Source organism: Dinoponera quadriceps, unplaced genomic scaffold, assembly GCF_001313825.1.
Source record: "Dinoponera quadriceps isolate SergipeBrazil2010 unplaced genomic scaffold, ASM131382v1 scaffold115, whole genome shotgun sequence".
In the NCBI taxonomy this organism is placed as follows: Eukaryota; Metazoa; Arthropoda; class Insecta; order Hymenoptera; family Formicidae; genus Dinoponera; species Dinoponera quadriceps.
The window spans coordinates 258,674-278,534 of NW_014554511.1; the positions used below are offsets into that span (position 1 = coordinate 258,674).

Below are 19,861 nucleotides of genomic sequence, written 5' to 3' on the forward strand. Positions count from 1 at the left end.
TAACTTTCTTCTTATTAATGTTAAAAATTTGTTATTTTAGACGATGTTCCAGATTTTTTGAAAATCTAAAAATGACCAATAAAGATTTAGACTATTTCAATAATATATCTGTTTCACATGATATTCTCATATATATCTAAACACATGAAATTGTACAAACATGACTTTTAATTGCACAAATATAAGATTTAATATTATTATTGCAACCTCATATGTGTTTATATGTACACATACAGTGATGACAAAAAGTTCCGTCAAATATCTCTGAAAATAATGACTAACAGAAAATGTTAAATACAAAAGTTTTAGGAAATGGTCTATTATATGGTTATATTGATATAACCTTCGTGTAACCCCGAAAGACACCGTGAAGGTCAACTTTGAAATCTTAAATGTATATCCCCATTTTTTATTATATATTCTGGAAGCGAAACAATTTTTATTTCAAAACATTACTTATAATCCAATTTGGATTGTAAGTAAGAATTGCATAAGTTATGAGTCTTTAAAGTTGACAGGCCACCGCACCAGCTAACACTGAAATGCCAGTCTTTTTCAAAGAAAAGGATTTTACGACTCTAAATCTTTTCTGCTATGTGTGTATGTGTTGTTCAGCAAGAGATAAGGACTTCGGGTTAATGCTCTGGCGCATAGATAGAAGTTCGTAAATATATTTTGAATAAATGATTATAAAAAATAAAATGTGTTGCATTACTTTTTTCTTCTGACACCAGTTACAACAGACGCTGAATACACTGTACATTAAGTAATAATTATAAGCCATAGTTTGCTAAATATAAGGTCAAAGAAACGAAGATAAGAAGCTGACTTTATCGCATGTAGACAATAAAAATAATTTAAATTGTATGCGAAATTGTTATACGAGCTTTTAAAATGTTTGTTGAGAAAACAATTTTACACGAAATTATGTTACGTTCTTTATTTTGTACTTATACTAACTAATAAATCAATATCACTTATAATCTGCGCACTTATTATTTATAATTTTGTTTCATAACAATTAGATTGTCACAGTCTGGATGTGTGAAACACAAATTTGTTTTAGTTGCACTTTTTACGTAACATTGTTTTAACTATCCACAAAACAAAAACAGTATGCGAAATTATTTTCATATATTTATACGTCTTCATGAACCAGAACTGACTTTAAATGAAAAATAATAATTTGTTAGTCATACATAAATAGCATTAAGCATTCGCTACGTTTTCATGAATATTTTTTTTACTTTCGTTCATTTGTTGTTATTCGCAAAAAATCATAGTTACGTACTATACTACAACTTATAAGGTTAAAAAGTATAATATTTTGACTAACAGAAATTGTAGGTAAATAATGCCATACTGGCATAAAGTATTCCCATTATAGGTACGCTGGTTGCGGAGTTACATAAATCGCTGCTGCAAATATGGCAGGACTCGATTGCGTCGTTTCCTGGTTGCGACGTAGAACTGCATGGACCATCATCTATATTAACTTCGTCGTGGTTCGGAGTGGAACATTGACGTAATATAACTCGCTCACCGTATTCTAAAAATGTTACGCAACTTATTATTTATAAACATTGTAATTGTTTGTTGTATTCGCGACATTTTGACGACAACGTAATTTTTCCTATTATTGTTCTAGCACTTTTTTTGTAATGTATACTAACTACGTCAATCACGTCATCGATATATTACTCCGTACAAAATCAATAACGTTTGTAATAAAGTAATTTATCCCTGTTGCGGGTGTGGTTCCGACCTTTTTCAACACCCAATTACCATCACTTATATCAATCTTTCTTAATATACAATTATCGTCATTTACATACACGCGATATGACTCAAGAGCGGAACCGTAATTTTATCGTATGCGTTGGCACATTTGAAACAGAGAATAAAACGCAGTAAAAGTGCGACTTAAGCTTCGTAATGCGTCATCCTCTAAGAAACGAGTTACACTTGAAACCAACTTGGAAATGTATGCATGGAATCTCACATTTACACAACAGGATTTTTCTATCGTTACGAGAGTATTTTTCTACCGCATGTGTACTTGATTTCAATATTTAGTCACTTTTTTCTAGATATAATTTGGAATGCGGCCAACATCCAATGATAAAACTCAAATTTATTTTATTGTTAATTTCTGGGAATTATTAAAAAAAACTAGGTTCTCCTATTGAACATTTGTCTGAGTTCCGAATTGCATCGAGAGAAAAATGTATAATCCGTATTAAAATCAAGTGTATATATTTTTTTGCGATATGTAATATGTAAAAGAATTTTACCTCTTTTGACAATCTTGCGGCAAATAGGTTTGGCAGAGCCGTAATTACCACTATCGCACGTTCTAGTGTGAAATGTAGCTTGATGGTCCGTAGTATTCATTGGATCCTTACACATGACGTTTACGTTGGAGGCGCAAACCCAACATCGTAAAGCAGACCCTTGAGAAATATAAGAAATTTCATCATATTTTTTTATTACTCTTTTTTTTTTACAAAATCGGACACTATCACAGATTATCGTACGCTTGTAAAGTAAGAAGTTCCATAATTTATGCAATATTACACATATTGCATAAATTGTGGATCATGTTTACGTCAAGATAGTTACGAATGTTTTTCTACACGGAGCCACTCCTTTTTTAATTACGTATAGAATATGAGATAAAATGAGATAAAAACCAAAGTCACGGAAAATATTTGCGTAATACCGTATGTACTTTTCGGTTACTAATAAAAAACGCGGTTTTTGATTAAAAAGTGACGAGATTGAATAACCGATCATATTAATAGCGCACGCTCATTCTCGTGCGCACACCCATCGGATTGTAATCATCGTGGAATTAGAATGAGGCGTGACACACTATGTAACTCCGCAGTAAATAAAAGAAAATGAGACGAAGAACGTTCCAGTGAAAAATATCGCACTTCGAATAAATACGTAAATAAAAATTGAAGAGTGCAGTTTACTTACTATAGGAGCCAAAAAAGATGATATAAATATAGATATGGAAATACTTCCTTTTCCTTATAACGTATTTCAGAAAGATTTTGATACGTGGAATATCTCAATATTTTTATGAGCAGTATTATAACAACTATATTTAGCAGTATTATAACAACTATATTTAAATATCCGAAACTTCAACTGTGTATAAATTAATATTAATTAGTTATGAGCTAAATTAAAATTATATGAGCTTCAGTTTTAGCACAGTTTTATTTATTAATAATAATTAAATAAATTAAATAAATATTCGTATTGGAATTAGACCATATTGTAGTAATATCATATTTATAACAAGGAATATGTGAAATAGTCACAAAATATTGTAAAAACTTTTGGAGATTTTAAGGTAAAGACATGTTCTTGAGAAATGTTAGAGGAGAAGGTGGTGTTATGCATATGTTTTAGGTATCATGGCCTCCCTTAATATCATCGCTATTACATGAAGAATTTTAGCGATTGCTTATGAAATCACTTGTTTGGTAGCTCATCGTCGCAAAGTGATGCTAATATGCCAATATTTGTTAGAACGCATTTTTACTTTCGAGCATTTCGAAACATTTCCAAGGTACATTTTAACATTTAATTACAAATACTTTCTCATTCCTCTTAAACTCGAGCGTGTTATCACACGAATATAGGTACACTTGTATTGTATTTTGTTAATTTTTAACATTTTGTTCCGCTGTACACGTTTCGAATTACACGCGAAATTAAACAATAGAATGGCATTTTGCTATTAGATTGTAGCAGATGAAATTTGGCGAAAAACGGCCGTTTCTCATCATTCAAATTTTCCCGGCTGAATAGTTCAGCATTTTTCATACAGTGGTCATTGTGTGTGATATATGAAAAAAGAATAAACTGGTAAACAAAGAATTTAACGATATACATAATTTATGTACGAAGGAAAAAAGAAAAGAGCTTTAAGTATTTTTAGTATTTTAGTATGCAAAAAAAAATAGAGAATAGGATAATCTTATATAGAAGGCATACACGATTATTTGAGACATAAACGAGAATTTAAATAATTTTGCGAGATATATTTTTGTCTTAAAACATATAAATATAATTTTTTTAACTCTTCCTCATAAACACTTGATCTACTTTCTTTTGAAGAACTGATAATCTCACCTGATGTTACAAGAAGGATTACACCAAAGATTATTATCACTGCGCGTTCACTGTAAATCATTCTGAATACTAGATATGACCGTTTAAAGCCAATAAAAGTTAGTTGCACTATGTAAGAAATGACAATTTGTCTCGACAATTACGTTTTCAAAACTAATAATGTTAAGTAATTGGGTGATATCAAGTGATACGTAAAATCGTTCGAAAGCTGCGATGTCGATCGTGTCCAGTGTAACACTGAAGAACCAACACCCTTTTTACTAGGAGTACGTTTCTCCCCCCCCCCTCCCCCTTCTCCTCCTCCCTCTCTGTCTCTTTTACCGCATATTGTTCCTTCTCCGTTTAATGAGTGTATATAAATTTCGCATGCATCGAATCTAACAAGAAAAGAGTCGAAAATATTCCTCATCGGTCCCATATAGCATAAACATTCGAAAACATTCTAGGAACGTCCCAGAGATATTTAAATATTCCTGAGTCTGGCCCGAAAGCCGAGCGGACGCGTGTGCTGAGTTGGGTGGCAAATACAGGGAAAAGGAAGAAAAGAGGTAAATCCGAGGATAGATTCGCGCAGAAGGAGGGTCTGCGTTCAAAATTTAGAAATTTCGGAATTAAGAGAAAAGACTTTTTAACAGGTTGGACGATTAAAACCTCGGACCCGCGAATTTGATTTATTAAGATGCAGGGAAATTTTGTTTAAAAGAGCTTAAGTGGTTGAGATCCCGTACTCGGCTAATTTAATTTGGAAATGAAAATCCTGATTTTGTCCAGAAACGCCCTTTAGTTTCATTTTTTTCGGAAATAAGCTGTTATTTGGAAATTTCGCCGGGACTTCCTTCCTTCCCTTGTCCGAAGATTGAAACCGGAGATCCAAAAACCTAAAAAGCGGAAGATGGATGTCGACCTTTTCTTCTGTAAGATGTTGGATCGAGTTCTTCTTCAGATCAAGCTTGGTAACCTGTAACAGCAGCTCAGGGTGAAACAGGGGATCAGTAATGGAACACGAGGATCGGAAGAACACGAGCATCAAGAGTGGTTCGCGCGCTCTCCCCCTGAATTGTTGAGACGACAATTCGAAGAGAGAAGGGAAGATAGTATTACGCCCGTGCTCGGGAGGGTTGAAAATTCGGATGTTGAAGTTGATTGAAGATATCGGAAATCCTGGACAAGCGAGAGAGAGAGAGAGAGAGAGAAAGAGAGAAATAGCTGTGAGTTATATTTTTTAGACGAAATTTTTTTTTTCGAAATTACAAAATTATAAAATTGAAATTCGACTGGAAATGAAATCCAGCCTGTTTGATTATTTATATTTTAACATTGTTTAAACAATTTGATGAAATGTAAAATGTTTAATACTGTATGAGGCTTGCTATCTTACTAAGAAAGACTTGTTAAAGGTCAAGACAGCACTTAACCCCGCTAAACATTATCAACTTGACTCCAACATTTGACCCGGTTTTCTCAGTAATTGCTTCCGCGCGAATGCATACATTCATACGATGTACATGTGCGTATATTACACATAAAATGTAGCTTATTATCAGCGTTACCGAAGAGGATGTTGCGTATCTAAAAGTCTGCTAGCTTGTTTAGCGACTACCTGCTCATGTGCAAACCTATTTAATTTCTGACAATTGGCCTCTTGTGACGAGCGTCCTTAAAGCTGTCACGTCACAATTGATTATTTATTCATACCACTTTATTTATACTACTTTAGTGCCCTTATTTTTGTGATTTTTTAACAAATATAATTAATTGATTAAAATAATAAAAATAACAAATCACAGGCAACAGGAACAGAGAATAATACGGGAGGAGCTTTAACGTGCTTCTTGAACGATCTCGATAGAATCATTATTGCAAAAATTACAACCTGTTGAATTTCGTCTGTTTTATTACAATGAAAAGTATGCCTAACCAGCCCTTGAGTCATATTACGTGAGAAATAGAAAGTACGCCTGACTTCATCGTTTAGTCATATCACCACCTCAGTTTCTCGTTAAGTATAGTGGCGACGCGTAGCGGAGATTCTGGAACCAAATTACAGAAATAACAGGTCTAATAATTCCATAAACCCGTTATTCTGTAATTTGGTTCCAGAATCTCCGCTACGAGTCGCCACTGTACATAACGAGAAACTGAGGTTGTGATATGACTAAACGATGGCGTCAGACGTACTTTCTATTTCTCAAGTAGACGCAAGGGCTGGTCAGGCGTACTTTTCATTGTAATAAAACAGGCGAAATTCAACAGGCTGTAACTTTCGCAATAATGATGCTGTCGAGATCGTTCAGAAAGCACTTCAAAGCTTGAAGTCTCTAGCTTTTAACTACATTGGGTATATTAATGTTGTCGTTAATTTTCGTCAAGATATTTCGAGTTAAACGGAAAATGGCGACCGTTCAATTTCAAATTTCGTCCTTCAGTTAAGTTTTCAGAGCGAAATATTATTTGATTCGATGTGACACAGGTATTCTAAAGAGAAAACTTTCAACTTTTTACGTATTTGTTATCGAATGTCATATGTAGCCAAGGACCGCATAACACTTCCCCCTCCTAGTCGTACGCCTGCGCGAGATGTCCCACCATCTGATGTCACTGGTCTCTTTCGAGACGAAGAACAATTTCGTCTGATTTCGTCATAAGTGGACAGGGTGATAGGCGGCGGGAGCGATCGTCCTCGAGCGCGACATTGTACGTGTGTAAACGCGTTCTCTGCTCTGACGTTTTCGACGCTGCAAGAATGAGAATTATTCACATCGGATCGCGCGAATGAGGAATTACCGACACGGTGTTACCATCCATTGAACACATATGATCGCATTCAGGGCAACGGGAGCGTGCCAGGCCAAATGTCAAACGGCCGCGGATGAGTATCGGCCGCCGATTTGATTCGCGTCGACTTGACGGATCCGAACGATATCACGTGAATCATCCCCGCGGCGATGAGGCGCAACGTCTCGTTCACATCGTGCTCGTCGTAGTGGGATCTCTTCGCAAGTAGCGACCGACGAATCGACAACCGAGTCCGCTGAGGAACGAAGCGGGTAAACATGAGCTCCGTTTGGAAACGTTTGCAGCGGGTGAACAAGCGTGCCGCGAAGTTTCAATTTACCGTATCCTATCACGAGGTCACGCTCGAGACGACAACGAAATGGTGAGCGACACGTTCGTTCTTTCTCTCTCAATTGCAGGACAAGTTGCGTTAATAACGAAAATACACGATGGCAAAATATTATTTGAACAAGATTCTAATTTACTTGCGAAGCTGCGCTTCGAACAAATGATCATTTTAATTGAATAATTCGAGGTAATTGCTTTGGTTTTGATGTTATGCTGTGTTAGAAATAACGAAACAATAATGGTTCCTTATTAGCTGCAGAAGTTGCAGAAACACTAATGCTATATAAGAATACAAATAAATTGAGAATTCGACCAAATTACTAATAAGCAGGATGTTTTATGTGATGCTCTGTTGAAATATTAAAGCAATAACGCTTCCTCATCAGCTACAGAAATTGTAGAAACACTAATGTACCACTATAGGAAACCGAACAAACTGAGCGTCGTTTGGACAAGACGCAGCAGAAGAGTTAACTCGGAACCCTTAGACTGGGAGCCAAGTCTGAGCGATCCGTTGAAAGGTGTCATTAGCTGGGCAGTTCCTGACAATCATACAGTTTCCGTGACATTGTTTAAAGACCCACGAACGCACGAATTAGAAGACAAAGATTGGACATTTGTTATCGAGGATGTAAGAAATAACAGTCGCAACTACGCTTAGAGGAAAACATATTTTAACAATAAGTATACATCGTTCTGTTATTGAGAACAGGTGTCATCAACGGGAAAGAGACGTCATGTTGCTGCTACAAATATAAATATGAAAAAATACGCAACTTTGGAGTCTAGTCAGCAGCAACTCAAACTAGATTTGAAACCTACTTCTAAAAAAATCGTCAGTGCTACATTGGAATGTACTTTATCATGTGTGTTTCTGCGAGAGGGCAAGGCGACGTAAGCTTGTGATTCAATTTTCTCCAATATATTTCACAATCAACCCTTTGCACGGGAATCGTGTTTCCTAAATATTTTATTGTTTATCATGCAAAATCATCAAGCATGTCTCAGGCACATACTTTTACTTTCTCTTTTTGTTCTATCTGAATACCAACTTACCAAATAGACGTATCTCATCAATTAAATATCAGTATAACAGGTGAAATTGCATAAATTTCTGACAAGACACATGTTATTCAATGTGTTGTTTGTGCGGATTAGTTGTACAAAAGTTGACAAGGTTGTAATTATTTTTAATTTGCTAGGGACGAAGACATGCAAAGTATGGCGAGTTTAATGTCGGTTAACAATAACAGTGACATTGCGCCATTAGATGATTTCGATAATGAGGATATACCCGAAGATGTCGAGGAGATATCTGTGAAAAATCTAGATGAGATATTAGATATCTCTGCACAACTCGATTTAATGACAAATAGCCTCACTGAAAGTGAATTACCCAGCACTCCTATAAGCGGTAATTGCTGATCCTCGCACATATTATTCATGCAAAATTGTCTATGAATGTATTAATTAAACATACGAGTGCAAATTTTTGATGATTCTATAAAACACATTGCGTCAAGATTTTATATCACTTATAACTTGCGAAGTCTTTCCTGCTTATTAATGATTGCAATAATTATCGTTTGTAACAGTGGCAAGCCTGTCAAAGGATGATACGACTCCTGTAAACGATGGGAAGCACCTTATACGCGATATTAGTATAACAGGAATTGCAGATCCTTCGCGAGAAAAGTCACCTGTCAAAGACAGTGTTGCTGTTGAGAACGAGTACGTATCATTAGATCGTTTGAAGTAGCACAAGTTTTAATACAATAATATGAAAGGAGTGATTTTGAAAGGTTCGATCTTTTAATAGTAAAAACATAGAACATAGTACATTGAGACTGCCATTGCAACCATTGGACCTTAAAAAGAATGACGTGAATGTGCCGAGGTTGAAGGAAAACACTCCCGGGCAAGACTTGTTGGAATGGTGTAAGGAAGTCACTAAAGATTATCCGGGCGTCAAAGTCACTAATCTAACAACATCCTGGCGAAACGGAATGGCGTTTTGCGCGATCATACACCATTTCAGACCTGATCTGATGTGAGTATTTCTCTTTTTTTGTTTTTTTCTTTTCTCGATCGTCGAATATCGTATCTTTCCGAATATCTTTTTCTCAGCAAAAAAAACGTCAATCAACAATTCCTCGGCGGTTATATTATTTGTGTGTTCCATTAATAAACATTCCAAGATCGTCATTGTTCCGATTGTCTCGCGCTAACATTTCGAAGATTGTTTTTGATGCTATTTCACGTGTCGCTTGAGAATCGAGATATAAAATTCAGTTGCGCGACTTTCTCAATCTAAACGGTTGAAAATGACGATTTACAGAGACATCGACTCATTGTTGCCGCACGATGTAAAAGGTAACTGCAAAAAGGCTTTCGACGCTGGCGAAGCTTTGGGCATACCTAGAGTCATAGAACCAGCGGACATGGATATATTAACTGTACCTGATAAATTAGCTGTGATGACGTATTTGTATCAGTTGAGAGCGCATTTTACCGGGCACGAATTGGAGGTATCTTTTTCTTCTCTCCTTTTATTACACTCTACTCGCAATTTGATATCATCATTTCGAATCAATCACCGTAGGTACACCAAATCGGTAAAACGACGAACGAGTCGTCTTATATGATCGGTAGATTTAATACGGACAACAACACGGACGTGAGCGTTCAGCTGTTCGGTCAGGAGATCATTAATTTACGAAAGAAGGAGCAGATTGAGCAGAAGAACAATAAGACGGACTGTAACCGACGGTAAGTAGATGTAATCTCGCACAATCCGGGTCAGGATTAAAGTACATTTCCAGCGCGAAACAAGCTTGAACAAGATCCACGGATTTGTGATCGTATATCACGTTGTTGTAGATCGAATCCATTTGACAACAAGAAGGACGACATATGCATCGATTCGTTGAAGAACAAACTGCACTTGAGCCTGAATACGGACAATCAAGATCACGATCAGTGCAATAAAGATAAATCGCCGTCCAGCGTGAAGGAAGTCAAGGATATCATACTGGCGAGCTCGAAGAGCATTTTGGGCAAAGTCTTGTCGCCGACCAAGGAGAAATACTCGTCGAGAGAGAAGGTACGTGGAAGACTACGGATTATCGCGCACGAATTTCTAATTTAGATCGTGATTTGATTCGATTACTCCCCGACGACGCTTAGCAAGATGTTGCGCTCGACGGCAACTACTACTCGCGTGCAACTTTTTTCTCGTTCGTGAGATGAAATGATATACCAATTTACCGCAGAGCAAGTCTCCGCCGAGAGTGCAACAAGCGCAGCAACGTCCGATACTTATGACCCGCCGGCAATTAACCGATCCGTTCGGCTCCGACGATGAAGAGGAGAATATACAGATAATCGACGAGAAATGCTCGCAATCGATCTCGTTTACCAAATCACAAAGTCCGGTCCGTGACGTCAGTAAATACGAGATTGCGCAGACTATCGCTTTTTTGTGCATTCCTTTTATATCTCGCTGCATTAACAATAAACCCATAACGCGCACATTATTACATCTTCTTCCATTTACTTCTCTTTTTTTGCCAACTAATAGTCACTATACATAGTGAAGTGCGTTATTTCCAAGATTAATCTTTTTTTTTTTACTTTTTATCTATTATTGGCGAGCGATTTTGTAACCTGCGCTTTTTGCCGACAAAAAATCATATATATATGATATACGCGTGAAGCTGCATGTAAATATGCATGAAAGAATCATGCGTGATATGTTCTGCGATGCACAGAATGTAGATCTGTACAGTAGAGTTTCGTAAATAAGCTGCACATGTAAATTGTAACAATATAGATGTCAGCTATTATGTATGTTAGAGTTTCAAGAAGATAGAATTTAGCCACTGACCGTTCGTGTTTGTATTAGCTCTCGGTCGATTAATCTGTTCCTTTCAGCTGCACTAGTTGAAAAAATTTACATTTACATTGAGACATATGAAGCGTACGTACGTAATTCTCATGCTTTAGTGTGTGTCAATTTCTTGAACTAGTGCGGCCAGTTCAGTTAATCAGAAGAGATTAAATTTTTCTAAATTAAAATGGCGGAACCAATAAAAAATAATATAAAAATGGGACAAATTTTAATCAGGAATAGTAATATAATTGACAGAATAATTATAATTATAGATGTCAATCATTTTGGCACCTGCCTATTTATATTTGTATTTTAATTATTTCTAATTTCTATAATTAGTCAACTACCTGCTTAGTTTAGGATTCTAATTTTGATCGGTTTATTCCTGTCACAAATATGAAATATAAGTATGTGATTTGTAATTTACTATAGATTAATTTAATACTGCAAGAAACGATATAACAGTTTTGCTTACTATGAAGATAATTTTTTTATTCAACAGATGTTCCGCGACGCGTCATTTTATCACCAAACTGTTGCAGCGGCTAGATTCTGTCTTTTAGGGATATATTGTGCGTGCGTGCATGCGTACATTTGCACAGACAGAAAAGGAAAACCAAGTTCTGTCCATGCGAATATTAACACATTATTAATGTGTTAAACTTACCCTCCTAATATAATATATATAGGAAATAATACGAGAATTTAATAAACGCTAAAAAAAAAGTTTTATGAAATATATGAATAACAGATGCCGCGAGTCTCACGCAATTTTCTCTCACATGATTCGAAAGATTGTCGCTTCAATTGAGTGTTTTTGCTCTTTCACTAATTATAAGAAAATTTGTTATATGGATGTTATGTCAGTGGGAAAGCTTCATAACACGATACGTGTAACGATACTTCGCAATACAACCAATATTGGTGAGAAACGAGTGTTAAAAAGAAATATTTTACAGGACTTGGTGAATTCTGGCGATAGAGGAAGTCGAAGTAATTTCGAGTGTCAGAGTGCATCGCCACCGTATGGGGAACAGCGTTCGCAACACGTAATTAACAAATTCTTTTTCTAATGTTGCAAAATATCAATACTTATATGTCGAAATAATATAACGAAGACATAAAATGACGCTGTGACTTTCAAGTTATCAATACAATTAATATCTCCTCTTTATTAATGCAATATCATATATTTACATCGTTGTTTTCTGTTTGCATTAGTCGTTGGTTAGCCGACACGACGAATTGCGAGAACGAGCGAGACAACTTCTAGAACAAGCCAGAAGCCAGACGAAGCCAGCCGGGTTCGTTTCCACCGCGATCAGTCCCATCGAGGTTCAATATATTTCATTTATGTTAGCGTTAGAGAATCGTATTCACCCCACAAGCTGTATACGAGATGATAGATTACGCATGTAACGCGTGTTTCAGGTGCAAAATGACGACGAGAGACAGCAGCAGTTGCGGGAAAGAGCGAGGCGCTTGATTGCGGAGGTAAAAATGGGCGTGACACCGAGCCAGATAAACGACGACAATAGCAGTGATAGACGATCGATAGACGATCAGAATAACAGTCCTAGACGTAGCATCACGCCGTCGACACCTGCCGATAGACTCAGTATAAAGGTCTCTATATATTCTTATATAATGTATATATTTTATATACACATACAATTTCATTTGTGACAATTATGACGAAAGAAATCGATTTTTCTTTCAGTCTGAATACAACGGGAACATACTAGGAAGCGCGAGTGTGATAGAAGGTGATAAAAAGACCGGTTCGCCTTTGTATTCTTTTTCGAAGATCATCGAGAAAATCTCACCCGATAAAGGAAGTCCCGACAGGACTCCGTATACGCTGCGCGGGGTACGTGTATGTAAAATCGATGCTTTATCGATGAGATCTCGCCTGTTTGTCTAACGACGAATTTATTTGTTGCTATTTAATTCCGATAACCAGCTGGGAAAGGACATGACATCGTACATTCAAAACGAGCTCGAAGCGCTTGAGAGAGAACAGAACCAGATCGATATACAGGCCGGCAAGCTGGAGAAAGAACTCAGGGCGGCCATGGAAAGCGATAACGAGGACGAGACGGAGAGACTAATGTCTCTGTGGTTCACTCTCGTTAACAAGAAGAACGCACTTTTAAGAAGACAAATGCAACTGAATATATTGTAAGTATTTCGCCATCTTTTTAAGCTCACGAGGATACGTCTCTTGACAATTGAAAGCACTATGTTGTAAGATGCAATTTTTATCAACTAACATAAAATAGACCAAATTGTTTTTAATGGCATAGACATACTTAACTAATTATTATTATACTAAGAGAAATGTTCGTGTGACTAAATTCCAGATTCGTGCTGACGAGAAAATATATCTGTTACTGTCGAAAAATCCCTCTTTCGATATCATTACACGAATATTTATGATTTCATTTAAAAATCATATAGACGACGATGATAATAATAATAATCACAATTAAATAAATGGAGTTATGTATCTTTAGGGAGAAGGAAGATGACTTGGAGCGACGATTCGAGCTTTTGAATCGCGAACTAAGAAGCATTCTTGCGGTGGAAGAATGGCGCAAGACGTCCGAGCAAAAAATGCGCGAGAATTTATTGTTAGAAGAATTGGTGTCTATTGTCAATAAAAGAGACGAATTAGTGCATCATCTTGATACGCAAGAGAGAGCGTGAGTCACCAAATATATATCTATATATATTTTTTTTTTTTACTTCCACCACTTCTCTAGAATGATAAGTCTTTAATTTTTGTTTCTAACAATTTCAGCATCGAGGATGACGATGAAATAGAACGCGACTTATCTCGCGCCGGACTAGCTCAACGAAATAAAAATTGTGTTGTACAATGAAGAGTTAATTATCTCTGTCATGATTTTTCAACGCTGTTTTAAAGGTAAATGTTTCAAGATGGCGTAATTTTCGAGCAGTGATGTCAATAATGGCACCGAATCACACAAGCGTCGCGTGTTCGTGAGCATCGGTCGTCTTCGGCTTACTCGACGCGAGCCGACTGTCTTTCCCTTTCCAACAGTTATTGTTAATCACGACTATTACCACAGCTATCTCGTCGGCGAGACCGTTGGAAAAGGAGAGACAGCGGATACGTCGGCTCGCGTCAAGTCAGCCGAAGATGACCGAAGCTGTGCTCACGGACACGCGACGCTTGCGTGCGTGTGGTGTGGCTCGATGCCATCATTGCTTGAAAATCAGCGATTGTCAGCAGCTTTTCCGTCATATATTATTGCTGCGCGACGACACCGTAATAACAATGACACTGTCGTTAAAAGTTAGAGAATCTTTTAATATTAATTTTCATTTTATATTTTCCTGTAGTCCCTTTCGTAAAGGATAATGACATATGTAAATTTGCATCTTATTAATGCTTTACAGGCATGATCGTTTTTGCTGTGGAGTTGCCAAAGAGTCGACAAAATTAGATGGAAAGTCAGATACGTCGTTGATATTTTATTAGGTTGTTTTACGGTTTTACGAATGAATCATTTGTAAGGTTTCGTTCTTTTTTTATCATGTATAGTAGATTAATTCACCAAGCGCAATATATTCCACGTTTTGTTTTCAATAAAAACTTGTCGGTATCTGCAACGAAGGAAGAAACAAAAAAAAAGGTTAAATCGAAGGAAATATCGAAACGTTAGGCAAATTTTACTTTAGAACGATGTGCGCAAGATGTGCGAGATTTTTTTGTAAAGTATATCGAGCACAATGTTTATCGTAAGGTATAATAATCTATTTCGCCGTGTGCTTTGAGTGGAATATTGTACGATCGATAGAATCAATAGCATGCAAATAAACGAAGCGATACGCTCTGTGGTGGTGAGCACTTTATATGGAATCATATACGAACGTACTTTTCAATCAGTAGTAGAGAAGAAGAGACATATTTCTTTTATATAATCGAGAGATTCTGCGTTAGTAAAAGTATCAGGAATGTGGATACACGGGAGGGAGTGCTCGAAAAAAGTATGAGTTGATGATAGGGATATCTTTATAACGGCGAATAAATTGCTGCTCTATCACTATTTAAGGAAGTTGAGGGATGGATCTCGTTATGCGAGAATGTTACGCGAAAAAGCAATATAGCAGAGGTATCTCGCGTGTCATTACTGATCCTAGAATTTATGGAGGATGAGTGATCGGAAGCGTTATGAAAGAAAGTAGACACATCACATCGGCGTTGTGTATATATTTCTTCGAGCTCGTAATAATTGTTTCCACATTGAGCATTCACATATATACTTTGACTGTGCCATATAAGCATCGAGAAACTTTTTACATTGTACTGTCGACGGGTTCAATCGCGTCAGAATGAAGCGCAGAAATACGTGATGATTTTTATCGGTGGTGTGTAATCTTAAGGAATCGTGAACAAAAAAGAAGCCAATTCTTATATGGTATGTTTGCGTATATGATGTTGCGTTGGCTGTAATTTTTTAATATGATGTAGTGTGATATTTTTTTAAATATTTCGGCATGTAGATACGGTAATGTCATATAAAGAAGAAGAAAGGAGACGAATGATCGTTCAAAATTTCCTCATTTTAGCGCTTATTCGGCTTGCGCAAATTTCGCGACGCAAGTAGAAAATTTATGACAAATGCTCACAAAAGAATGCTCGGATGAACGTTGTGTCGAACATAACGTTTGAATTAACTGGTAAGTGATTGTAACTTCTCTCTCTCTCTCTTTCTCTGTTATTTATTTGAATCCAAAATTACCGGAAGGAATATTACTCAAAGAGTATATTTTTTCCCCAATATAGTTGCTTTGTGAAACAATACAAGTGCAGTCCTTATTGAAAGCGATGTTATGTGTTATGCAAAACGGATGTTTATTGGGAGATTAGTCTCTCATAGTACAAAGGAATATTTTTAAAATGTTGTAAGTCCGTGTTGTGTGTCCGTTATTACCGACCCGCTATTAACATCCGCTGCATATTTCGTGATCTTCTAAAGTTGAGATTATACAGTAAGTTGCTTCTTTCTCTCTGTTAAATAATCTCTGTTCAGGTATCCGCCAATTGTGAACACTAATATATATATATATATATATATATATACGCCGATATGTACAAACGATTATTCATGATTATTGTTAAAAACGTATTGAAATGATGTATATGCTCCTGAAACATTGGAATTCGAATGAACGGTATGACGATTGATTCGGCTGTATATGAACACATACGTTCCAAGCAGACCATATAAAACCATCTCCCGAAAGCACGAATGTGTATTGAAACACATTTAGAATATAATTGAAGCTTTAGATATAGAGAGTATCGGGAACATATCCCCTTTTTTCGACATCGTAATATATATGTCTAGTTATATAGTATCATATAATACCTTAAATTGTATCCTACGTTTATAATTATCCTATCTTTACTTTTACCTTTATTGGTTGTCTTTGTTTCTCCCAAGAGAAACCAATAATTCATTAATTTCAAATTGCCTTGATATTGGTAAAAATTGATGCTTGACGTTAAGAGAGAAAAAAAACAATTATTGAAACATATGCAGTTGGAACAAAACTCAATTTTTAGCAGCAATTCGAGAAGCAATAATTTACCATTGCAACATTTCTAAATATTCATATTTATATATTCATATTCATAATTAATTTATTTTATTCCATATTATACGAAAAGTGATTACAAAGGTAATCGTTCTTGCCAATGTCATAGTCTTGTGGAAAATACGCTGTTCTTTTCTCCTTAGCGCATGTAATCGTGAATGATGTATGTGAGAGTGCAAGCAAGCGAGAAAAAATAAATAAATCACGCAATATTTGCCATTAAATAATAAGGAAAAACTTATATAAGGCATTGCAGAGAAAGAAATAATAAATACGATATTATCCATCTGATTAATTGTTAAGTCGTACTATTTGAAAAAAAAATATAACGTTTGTCCAAGGATAAGATCTATCAACGACATATGCCCATTCACCTCGCAAGCAAAATGTTAGCAGTATGTCATTAGCTGCACTGGCAGCGGATTTGGTTAAAATGTGTCAGCAAAGTGACGTACTCTGCATTCAGTTTGTATTCTATCGGCAGAGCCCGTGTTACACACAACCAGACATCAGACCAAATCTGCTCAATTTTTGCCACCAATCTGCCAGTAACGATCTGTAAGATAAGCTACAGGCTGTGCTCGGTTTCTGTCGTCGATCTGCTGATACAGCAAACTTTGTTAGATTTCTGGCGACAGTTCGGTAACTAATCGTCAGATTAGAATAGATTCTGTGTGAGATTTGTTGCCTTTCTGCCACGTAAAATTTACAGCGGACTGTGGTTTCGCGAATGAACCGACAAACTTCGCCAGTGTACCTGGCAAGTCATTTTAAACGAAAAATGTTACATAAACAATGAGTCGAATCAGCTCTGTTATCGTATTTCTGTTATCGAGATACGAAACGCTTTCATGCACATCGAGAGCGGAAGATGCTTTACAAGACGTACATTTTTTTTGTGATAAAAGGGAAATCCATCGAAAGTGGAGTTGAGTAAACATCGTTCATCGTCGTTCTCCAAAAGTAAAGAATGATATTTTCGCAATCGTGAGAAAGAGAGAGAGAGAGAGAGAAAAGCGATAAGTACGAAACTACCTCGTTCCGATCGCATGTCGGATTATTTTCCGGATTCCTGTTTGATCACATTTGCCCTCGCGAATGCTGCCCACGTTGTTGCCCGAGGAACAAGGAATAATCGCGCCGACTTTCGATCATTAATTTCAAGTGATTATATGCGCGCTAATGATAACGATCGTGTCTGAGTTATAGGGATGAAATGATTACGCGTGTTATGCCCGCGCCTGTGGCGACGTACTCAAAAGGAATTGCTAAATATGCTCTCGGGTGCGGTGAATGGCTTTGAATGGCGGTGAAGTGAGCGGTCGTAGTCAAGACGGAACTAATACTTCGAACTTTGTAAAAGACTGAAACTCATTTTCAGAATCGTCCGTTTTTAGACGACGCATACAGATAATATTATCGCTGCTGCATACTGTGATAAAAAAAAATGGATATCGGCTTTACGTTGTCTCGACGTTTTGTGCGTCGTGTCAATACGCTTGTAAGCGTTAAAATAACACATTTTATACTTGGTTAAGATACATAAGACTGTACGTGCATTGCGTGCATTACAAAAGTATCGTGCCAGTTCGTTCATTTATTTTGCCTCGGGCAACGACGACGACGAACAACCGGCCTTGCGAATCGCTGGGGCTTACAGTTAGTATTATCCGCGTATTAACATTTGCACAGTAATATCACATTTAAAAATAATCGAAGGATTTCGAGTGAAAGTGCAGACATGAGAGAGACCGCAAGTGTCATGGAAAGTTCGTCATTTTCTTTCAAGATGAAATCAATGATTCCGGATAATTTCAATTTGGGCGGAAAGAACGAGAGTAACCATTCATATTCAGTTGAATATAATTATATGTTACGTCTTCGTTATTCGTACAGGGGACATGATTTTTTTCTGTTCAGTTTCATCCGTTCTACCTGCACACCACTGGATAAAGATTTCTTCAGACTCCCTGTATAGTACTTAGTATTTCACTTTTGACGTAATTATGTAATGTTCAGTTTGGGAATTGATATTTAATGGAGAGCTTATCTCTAGATCGGAATGATTTACATACGAGGCGGTTTTCGAGGGCTTCTTTACTTCCCCTTTGCCGCTCCAGCTCGCTCAACGTGCTCGACGTAACCAATAATAATCGCAACGCTCAGTCTCAGGATCGTTGACATTATATTGGGGATGCTTAAGAGAAAATGCGTTGGCAATAGTATACTCCATGGGTAACATGGGAAATTATTGTCACATCCTAATTTTAAGAACATACAAATTTCGGCTTGGATAAAAAATCTTTTCGTTCTTTTTAAAGGAAATTTAAAGACATATTTTATGTCTGCGAAACTCAAAATCTTATAACAATACGCAATGACCGTTTTGTCCAACTACTTTCTCCCAATTTAATTATTCCGTTCTTCGAGAACTTTCCATTTTTTTCGGCGAGAAATTGCTTCAAGTAGATTTCATAAGTTTCCAGAATCGGCGAATTTCTTTCCATAAAATAAATTCTGCAAAGAGCGGAATAAGTGATGTAATCTGATGGTGCAAGTGGCGTTATGTGACACGTCTTTTAGATGTCTTATGTTCCGTTTTAAGACATTATTTTATCCGGGGCGCAGTTTTCTCATTCGTACGAAGAAGAGAAGTAAGTATGTTAAGAAGGATAAATAAAAGGATAATATATTAAATTAATATAAAGAATTAATTAACAACTGCCGATTAGGCGTTACATATGAGCGGACATCTTTACTGACGCGTATAAAAACGTCAAGCTGTCAAAATATCACCTCTATTTTAAGCTCATTTCTGCTTTCTGAATTAATCAACAGTCATGCAAAATTAGAAACGCGTAACCAGAAATGAATGCGGCTGTATGAAAATTGTTCGTGACTTTTAATTGAATGAATGGTAAAACATCCGCGGAACCGGGTGTAATGTATCAGAATCTCGGGGCTCGTTATCGATCGTTCTCGTATAAATGAACATTGACCTAAACTGAAAGAATGATAAACCTGTTTTGCAATACACGTGTTGGCCTGCGTGACGTTCGATCA

At 36.6% G+C, this 19,861-nt stretch overlaps 2 protein-coding genes across 6 annotated transcripts; one reads left to right on the top strand and one right to left on the bottom strand.

The window, feature by feature from the left end:
• Positions 1-697: 697 nt before the first annotated feature.
• Positions 698-4,396, bottom strand: LOC106751703. Its single transcript, XM_014632725.1, has 3 exons — positions 4,153-4,396; positions 2,295-2,453; positions 698-1,549 (listed from the first exon to the last, which is right to left on the bottom strand). The coding sequence occupies exons 1-3, from the start codon at positions 4,211-4,213 to the stop codon at positions 1,332-1,334; spliced, it is 438 nt and encodes a 145-aa protein (XP_014488211.1). The 5' UTR covers positions 4,214-4,396; the 3' UTR covers positions 698-1,331.
• Positions 4,397-6,392: 1,996 nt separating this feature from the next.
• LOC106751676 (EH domain-binding protein 1) lies at positions 6,393-17,093 on the top strand. 5 transcript variants are annotated; one of them, XM_014632670.1, is made up of 18 exons: positions 6,393-7,309; positions 7,699-7,906; positions 7,988-8,169; positions 8,478-8,689; positions 8,871-9,006; positions 9,095-9,325; positions 9,614-9,803; positions 9,878-10,044; positions 10,156-10,378; positions 10,548-10,718; positions 12,127-12,216; positions 12,389-12,502; positions 12,599-12,793; positions 12,888-13,043; positions 13,131-13,348; positions 13,684-13,872; positions 13,971-14,096; positions 14,594-17,093. In XM_014632670.1, exons 1-17 carry the CDS (start codon positions 7,206-7,208, stop codon positions 14,050-14,052), a joined length of 2,868 nt encoding a protein of 955 aa, XP_014488156.1. In that variant the 5' UTR covers positions 6,393-7,205; the 3' UTR covers positions 14,053-14,096; positions 14,594-17,093. The 5 variants fall into 5 exon arrangements, with proteins under 5 accessions (XP_014488156.1, XP_014488158.1, XP_014488161.1 ...); XM_014632672.1 differs by having other exon boundaries at positions 6,394-7,309; positions 10,548-10,709; XM_014632671.1 differs by having other exon boundaries at positions 6,395-7,309; positions 12,888-13,037.
• The last annotated feature ends 2,768 nt before the right edge of the window (positions 17,094-19,861 follow it).